Source organism: Choristoneura fumiferana, chromosome 5 (assembly GCF_025370935.1).
Source record: "Choristoneura fumiferana chromosome 5, NRCan_CFum_1, whole genome shotgun sequence".
Lineage (NCBI taxonomy): Eukaryota > Metazoa > Arthropoda > Insecta > Lepidoptera > Tortricidae > Choristoneura > Choristoneura fumiferana.
In genome coordinates this window covers 10,220,929-10,229,482 of record NC_133476.1, presented here as the reverse complement: position 1 = coordinate 10,229,482, position 8,554 = coordinate 10,220,929, and the positions used below count along the sequence as shown (strand labels likewise).

General features: G+C 37.3%; 1 protein-coding gene across 1 annotated transcript; it reads right to left on the bottom strand.

The window, feature by feature from the left end:
- Window positions 1-2,270: 2,270 nt before the first annotated feature.
- On the bottom strand, window positions 2,271-6,120 carry LOC141427798 (uncharacterized). The gene is made up of 3 exons (XM_074087386.1): window positions 6,015-6,120; window positions 4,965-5,084; window positions 2,271-3,847 (listed from the first exon to the last, which is right to left on the bottom strand). The coding sequence occupies exons 1-3, from the start codon at window positions 6,024-6,026 to the stop codon at window positions 3,461-3,463; spliced, it is 519 nt and encodes a 172-aa protein (XP_073943487.1). The 5' UTR covers window positions 6,027-6,120; the 3' UTR covers window positions 2,271-3,460.
- Between the last annotated feature and the right edge of the window lie 2,434 nt (window positions 6,121-8,554).

Genomic DNA, 8,554 nt, shown 5'->3' with positions numbered 1-8,554 from the left:
TTTTATAGCAACACTAGCAATTAACAAATGAGATGGCGCAAGCCGCCCTCCTCGCTCCCTCCTCCGAAATGCTCCAGTTGTGAGGAAACTCTGTCGACACTTAATGCCAATGCTACACATTAAAACTAGAATTATGAATATCAATTAATTTTGTAGGGAACGATCTGATTGATGGACAGAATTCGCATAAAATCAAATAAGATGCGAGGACACTGCGGTGATGTGAAATGTGGTACTGACAACCTGACAACTCAGATAATCGGCGTCTAAGAGTGATTATTAGGCTGCATTTCCACCAGAGATGTGCGGGGAATGTGTTTTATATGGACCAATAGAAATGCTTCATTTACCTGTCGCCGCTCAGCGGACTTGATTTCAAAGTCAAAGTCAAAATATCTTTATTCAATTTAGGCTATAACAAGCACTTATGAATGTCAAAAAAAATCAACCACCGGTTCTGAAAAACCTCTGTTGAGAAGAATCCGGCAAGAAACTCAACGAGGTTTTTTTTAAACAGATTTACAATATTATTAAATGACATCACAAGTATTTAAACTTTATTTCTAACACAGTAGGTTCGCTATATTTGAAGGATCGCTAATGCGGATCGGAATTATTTCCAAATATCCCTGTCCATGATATAATAATTAACTTTATAATACGCCTTAGATATTAATGTCTTCTTGACAATAGATCTGAATTTCGTATCCGTTTTTATTTATCCAAACACTGAACCACGGGGAACCAAAGAGTTGGCGCTTCCTCGCACAACGTGTTACCTGCTATACAGCGAGGAATTGCAGCCTTTTTTTCTAGTTTAGTTTCATGACTAGCTGTTGCCCGCGACTACGTCTGCAAAGACATTGCGGCAACTGTTAGATTTTCCGAAAAACTATCTCTATACCATTATTCACCTAAATCGGTTCAGCGATTTGAGCGATAAGCTATAAGGACAGACTTACTTTCGCAATTATAATATTAGTATAAGGAAGGAGAGTAAGTTTTTATTTTCATTATATTTTTAGGTTTTTATTTACTGTAACTATTTTGTCCCATAAGTACCTATTATGTTAAATTTGTGTATCACTTGACTGCAAAGATAAGTATTTACAAGCTTTTTGCAATGTTCGTTTGTTCTTGTCAAATCTTTCAACTTTTTAGAATTTCAACTAATTGTATTGATCAATTTGAACTTAATTTTTTTTAGGAATAAAAATGTATAATGTATACCTAATGGAGTTTGAGTGGCAGTACAGAGAGAAAAAAGCTTGAATTGTAATGGCTTTTTTTCGCAATAACTTATTCTTTGTAGCACGCTATGACTTATAATAGGTATAATAGTTATGACTATACTTGTGTGCTACGACCACTTCGTCAAGATTGTAGCAACTTACAAGAAGAGGATTTTTCTGTTTTCAAGACTCATAGATGGCTGCCAATTTCTTTCAATCTTTATCGCAAGATATGTTGTATTTGTGGTGTGTAGTGATATGGTTGCTCCCACGGCGTTTCCCACGCGATGCTGCGCCTGCGACGCAAAAGCGCCTCAATAAATCACTTCAATCGCCTCCACTCTACTAGGTACATAGTTTTGATGTATTCTAAACCGGTTAAGTAATATAATTATTAGATATTAGTGATTAGGTTCATATAATGTAAGGTGCTATAAATTTAGTAAACTCTATAATATAAAGAGTTTGTTCTTTATTTATAATCGATTAAGTGCTTTACTATATTTTATGACTGTTCTAACAACAGACATCACAATTAAAAAAACGGCCAAGAGCGTGTCGGACACGCCCGAAATAGGGTTCCGTAGCCATTACGAAAAAATAAAGTAATATTTTTCTAAGGATTTCGTATTTTGTACGGAATATTCCAAGTTTAGGTACATTTCATACCTTAGGCAGCTATTTACTCTTAAACTACTAATAATAATTCTCAAAAAACTTACCGTTATAGTTTTCCTTGTAAGTTTGATATACTTACTACCATCCTGATTTTTTTTTCAATTTTTTTTTCCCACCGGTTTAGATTTAAGAGGGACGCTCGATTTCAATGAAAATTTGCACTTTTAAGTGCACTTTAAATGTGTACTTTAAATTTGCAATTTGCACTTTATTTTGCAAACAAATCACTGAATCGAAGAATCGTTTTACCCTAAAAATTAGAACAAATTCTCACATGGACTTCGAAAGGAAAATAACCTAATATAATACTGATATCGAACCTTACTAAGAGGTGAGGTGAGGGTGAGGGAGAAAAAAAAATCTATTTTATAATTATGTAATTATTATTAAGTCTCCAATCTCATTATACTTTATTTATATTACATTATCAGTGTCAGAACATTTATGTGTATTTTTTTATTCTATTTTTACATTTCATCACCATTTCTTAAATTGTTCCTCTTGCCGGATTCCCTTTAAGAAATATTAAAAAAATACAATATCATAATAATATACCTAAGAGAGGATTACCAACTTTTCAGTTTCCTACATCAAAAGGAAAAATGGCGTCCTTATGACTCGTTTTTTTTTTCTAAAGTCATACAGAAAAGAATGTTTGCGTACCTATTAAATAAAATAGGTATCTACTTAAGTTATAGGTTAGGTTAGGTTAGGTAGGAATTCGGTTGGCAATCCTGCATCAAACTAGAATATTGATATTTCCATCATATCTATTTTCATTGAACGGTACTGCTCTTTCCCAGAATATTTTTTTCCCAAATATTTAATTTGCCAACTGTTTTATTTCCCAACTCTCAATTTTTTCTACATCCAAAAAATTAATAGGTACGTGTATTTTCAAAGTTTTATAAGCAGAGTAGGTTACGTTAGGTTTGTTTTATGAAAGTTCCGAAAATAATATGGTTTCAGAGAAAATCATGAGTTGGGAAGTAACACAGTTGCCAAATGAAACATTCAGGATAGTTCTGCGAAAAGGCATAGAACCCCATTGAACATTAAAGACGCGTATCGTAGGCAAAACACAATAGCATACTCGTAGCGACTACGTTTTGTCCGCAATACTAAAGGCTACAGCTCATTACAGCCACCCGGCACCCTCGATCGAGCGGTTACTATTCTTCATATGGGTTTGTATGGGCACAACTCCGTAGCGTCACCGACGGAGTGCGCTACGGAATTGTCAGGCGCGGACGACGAGCGGACCACTTGCTGTCCGCACGTTTGCGATGCGGCACTCTCCACCCCCCCCGACACCCCCTTCATCCCCCCTACTTGGAAATTCGTGGGCCGCGCGAGGTCCACTCGTTGTCAACGCGCCGTCCGCGCGTGGACCACCTGTCGACAACGAGTGGACGCCGAAAGTCGGGTGCTGGTCGGGTGCCGGGTGGCTCTAATGAGCTGTAGCCTTAATACGATTTCAGTGATACGAATATACACCGAGTTCTATCACAAAACCATTTTCTTCTACTCAACTCATATTTCAGCTAACCCTAACACCACGTCGACGCGTAACGTTGGTAAGCCCAGGGCTGGGCTGCGTAGATTCGTCGAATGACGGTACGTGGCGCGTGGTACACTTGCGGTAACACTGATGGCTGGTACACAGACGGCTGGTACACTGTCGGCTGGTACACTGTCGGCTGGTACACTGTCGGTTGGTACACTTGCTGATGGGACACTGTCGGTTGGTACACTTGCTGATGGGACACTGTTGGTTGGTACACGGTGCTGTGAGCTGGTGGTGCGTGGTATATGACCTGCCGTGTGTGTCCCGGCTGCTCCAGGGTGACTGTGTGTGTGATGGGTACGGACACTGAGTACACGTTGCGGAAGTGCTTGTTTATCTCCGTCGACTCTGGGTACTCGATTATTGGTAGCTGGGAACAGAGAGATAGAATTAACGATTCACATTTTTTTAAGATTTCAAATATTTCGTTGGTAAAGCCAAAGTCATATAAAGTGATCACTTTTGTACCTTTTGTCGCTTTCAGTCGGTACACAATTTCGAATGGCTTTTCAAACATGACGGTAAATTGACAAGGCATAAAAGTGATCACTTATTTATGACGTTGACTGTACCTAACTAATAGAAATCAAAACATGTGTTGACATGGCCTATGACGTCATACCTTATATCGGATTTGGTTTTAGGGTTCCGTAGTCAACTGGGAACCCTTATAGTTTCACCATGTCTGTCCGTCTGCTGTCTGTCAGTCTGTCTGTCAAAGACCGTTAGTACTTGAAAGCTGTAATTTGGCATGAATACACATACCAGTCACGCCGACAAAGTGGTACAATGAAAAAAAAAATATATTTTAGGGTACCTCCCATAGACGTAAAATGGGGGTGTTTTTTTTCTCGACTAACCCTATAGTGTGGGGTATCGTTGTATAGGTATTTTATTTTATTTTCGCTTCTTGCAAACCGCGTTAGCTAGCGTAAGCCCTAAGCGGTTCTCTGCCTTTTTCCAACACAAGATTCCCAACTGTTCCATTTGCTAAACTGTTTCATTCCCCAACTCACGATTCTATGAAACCATATTCTTCGGAACTTTCATAAAACAAACCTAACCTAACCTATAAAATCATAAGAAAATACACTGAATTTTATAATTGGTTTCGGTGAAAATTGAGAATTTGGAAATGAAACAGTTGGCAAATGAAACATTTGGCATACAATAATTATAAATATCACGGGACAATTCACACCAATTGACCTAGTCCCAAAGTAAGCTTAGCAAAGCTTGTGTTATGGGTACTAAGCAACGGATAAATATAATTATATAGATAGATACATACTTAAATACATATTAAACACCCAAGACCCGAGAACAAACATTCGTATTTTTCATACAAATATCTGCCCCGACACGGGAATCGAACCCGGGACCTCAAGCTTCGTAGTCAGGTTGTCTAACCACTAGGCCATCTGGTCGTCTAAAAATTCTGGGAAAAGGCAAAATCCAGCCCTAAGCCTACAAATGTGCTATATTACCGCGCTGGACGGCCGCACGACGGTTTGCACGCTGACCGGGACCGGGTACGCCTGCGTGTGCGCATAGCTGCGTTTGTCGCGCTCGCCGTGCGCCAATACCACCGCCGTCAGGATTAGAAACTGGAACAAAATGTGGGTGAAACTTGTATATTAGTTGCAGGTGGTAGGACCTTGTGCAAGGTCCGCCCGGATTGCTACCACCATCTTGCTCGCTAATCCTGCCGTGAAGCAGCAGTGCTTGCACCGTTGTGTTTCGGCGTGGAGAGTAAGACAGCCGGTGAAATTACTGGCACTCGAGGTATCCCATCTTGACCTCTAGGTTGGCAACGCATCTGCAATACCCCTGGTGTTTCAGATGTTTATGGGCAGTGGTGATCTCTTACCATCAGGAGACCCACTTGCTCGTTTGCCATCCAGTCGAATAAAAAAATATCTCAGCCTATACTGCCCTCCTAAGCCAAAAGGCGATATCTAAAAAAAACACTTTTGAGTTACTTATTTATACCATGTGATGCAGAATGTCTTAAGCTACACGGTACAATAGGTTAGTACCTAGGTACCTAAGTATTAATAACTCTATTTTTTTTTACATAGCGTCTTTTTTCTTAGGATAGCGGTACATACGTCCCTCTAATAGAGACAGGCTCCGCTGACATTGAAAGGGGCTTGAGTCGTTAGCATGAGGGCCCAGAGCTGATTGCGATTCACACACATCATTGAATGTCATCACAGATATATTACCTATATACGTAGAGAGGTTTCCTCAGAAAGTTTTCCTTCATCGTTAAATTAACTCTTAAAACTCAAAGGTTCCTTTGAAAATTCTCGAGTTGTCGAGTTGTTCAAGGTGTAGTGTAGTGACAGCAATATACGACCCGGTACTTACAGTTTGTTGCCATTTTGGCCACAAAATTTAGTGCGAACACAAACACAATCTTAGAATAATATTAAATATTAAGATTCAAAATCATATGAATCTTATTATGTAAAATACTCGCTAATTGAAAAGAAAGAAAGAAAGCGCCTACAAAAAACAAATTAGCAACGTACCACGCTCTTCATTTTGCTGCAAAAGTCACTAAGGTAGGACTCGTCTCTCCAAAATCTATTTTGGTACTAACCACAAAAACATACCACAGGTCCTTTTTATATAAAAACGTAAACAACCGTGCTGTATGACGACGGGCCATAATATAAAAACTATAAACAGAACAGGATTCGCCAAATGAGATAACGATAAAATAAATCCTTTAATTTCGATGATGCTAAGTTGTAGAGGTGTCGTTTTAGGAAATTATCTTTTGATATTTTTAAAACCACGCTGAAGTTGATTTGATTTGATTTGAACTTCACGTTTATTAATTACTAGTATTTTGCTAACCATTAGCCACTGCTAATGGTTAGCAAAATACTCAATCACAAATCACTAATCAATCAATCATCAATTTCAATTCACTAATTGAAATTACGGAATTTCGTGAACATCGTGAATTTTATCGAAGTTGCATGAATAATTCCTGTACCAATTTTCATGTCTCTCATTCAGGATTTTATTCCGATATCGGGGGAATATCGAATAACAAACACCCAAGTGTTATTCCAGGCGATGTATATTTACGTATTTATCAAATTTAATTGAAGCTTGTCCAACCGTTTTAGCGTCAAGTAACACTTGGGTTACCAATAGTATAATACAAACACGACACACACATGCGCACACAATCTTTCATATTCATAATTTTAGGACTTTAAACCAAAAAAAATAGGAAGAAATGAAGAACGAATGAATTAATTAATTGAAAGAGTTAATTAATTTACAATATATTAATTAATTAAAACGATGTAATATATAGCATTGCGACACCTACCCCGAAATTATGGATACGGATTGATTTAGATCGAATTTTAAATAAAACTTTTTTTTCAAGTTTTTTTCAAATTGGTTCAATTCCATTACCGTTCCAAATATTTTTTCTCCAGCTGAAGTTAAAATAAGTCCGTTTAGTTATATTTTAATTTTTAGGTAGGTATTTAAAATTACTTAGTTACATTAATGAACTAAAATAATTTATTTGGTCACCCGCGACCTTAATGATAGCTACATACGTTTATGCATACTATTTAATTATCCTAACACAAATCGCCTTTTGACATATTGACGCATCTATCAAGTAATAGTTCGACGTCGCAGCCGCTCCCTCCTGCCTGTACATCGCCGCCCGCGCAGCCGCACCGCCCGGTAAACAACGTAATACTATTATTTGACTAGGAGCTTCCTACGGAAATTTTTTATTCAGAGTTGCTTTACCCTGCAACTATCAAACCTCAATACCACAAACGTTGCAGGGCGAGTACTCAGCGTTTTTGCAGCTTGTTTTTGTCATTGGTATTTTCGCAGGTGTTATTAAAAGAGGTAATGCCCAAGGTTGTTTTTTTATGAAAATTGAAGACAATAACGATGCTGAATTTAGCGTGATAAAAATTCTTGTGACTTGTCTTTCTGTTGTGTTATATAAACATGGGCGCTAATGACGTTTGACCGCGCGGTCAAAACGCTCGAATATTTGCCCACAAGTGGTATAATTGTACGTAATTGTCACTTTTTTGTATAAGAAAGTCCACAATTATATCGATTTGTACTTAGCACTTATAATTTCCACTTCGCTGGCACTCTTCGGGTACGGAGCCTCAAGGATCATGCTCGTTTTGTTGCGTTTTTTTTTTTTTATTTATTTTATTTATTGATAAGAAACAAAGTCTTATACAGAATTATGAGCAGACTTAAATTAACACAATCTAGACTAATAGTTTCCTCAAAGGTTTATGATAGCAGACAGCTATTACAAAGAAAGAAATTGATAACAATAGAATTTTGATAGGTACCTAACAAACATAAAAAGAAAACAAGTCCAGATTTGTTATGTAGTCACTTCCCTGCAAGTGAAACTAGACAGGAAAGCTGAAAACAATTAGTTTGAAATATAAATTAATATTATAACTAGCCTAAAGCCTGGTTACTTGAAAGCCTTCTTCAGCATCTCAAGTGAACAATCAAAAATATCAACGTCCACCAGTTTTTCACTATTATTAAAAATGCCACACGCACGCCTAATAAACATATCGACACTCCTACGTATACTGGTACAAGTGCATAATCATAAATTTACAGGAGAGCTGTTCAAAGGTTCCAAAACTTGTAACTTTCTCATTTGATGATATAACTTTTCAAAATTTTGCATTGGTTCCAAAGAAAATATTTGCTTTCTACCTGTATTCATGGAATTTTGAAATTTCTTATAGTTTTTGAGAAAATTGCAGATACACTACTATACGCGTATTTTACATCTTGTAGTTGTGCGGTATACTGAGCTAATTACCACTTGCTCCAGTATACGGCGTAATGCGTAGATTACTGATCTAACGATATTTTTATATTGTATATGAATTTTTAGATGAATACTTATATGGCTTGCAATGAACAATAAAACAGATGCTCTTTTACCTTCATCTATTGATTTATAAACGTTTTTATCACTTGCATCAATATACGCTAACATTAGCATGCCACTTGTACCAATATACCGCTAGTA

Coding starts and splice junctions, on each gene's coding strand:
- LOC141427798 (XM_074087386.1), bottom strand. Junction 3,848..4,964: donor TCGTGCGGCCGTCCAGCGCG/GTAATATAGCAC, acceptor CTCTGTTCCCAG/CTACCAATAATCGAGTACCC.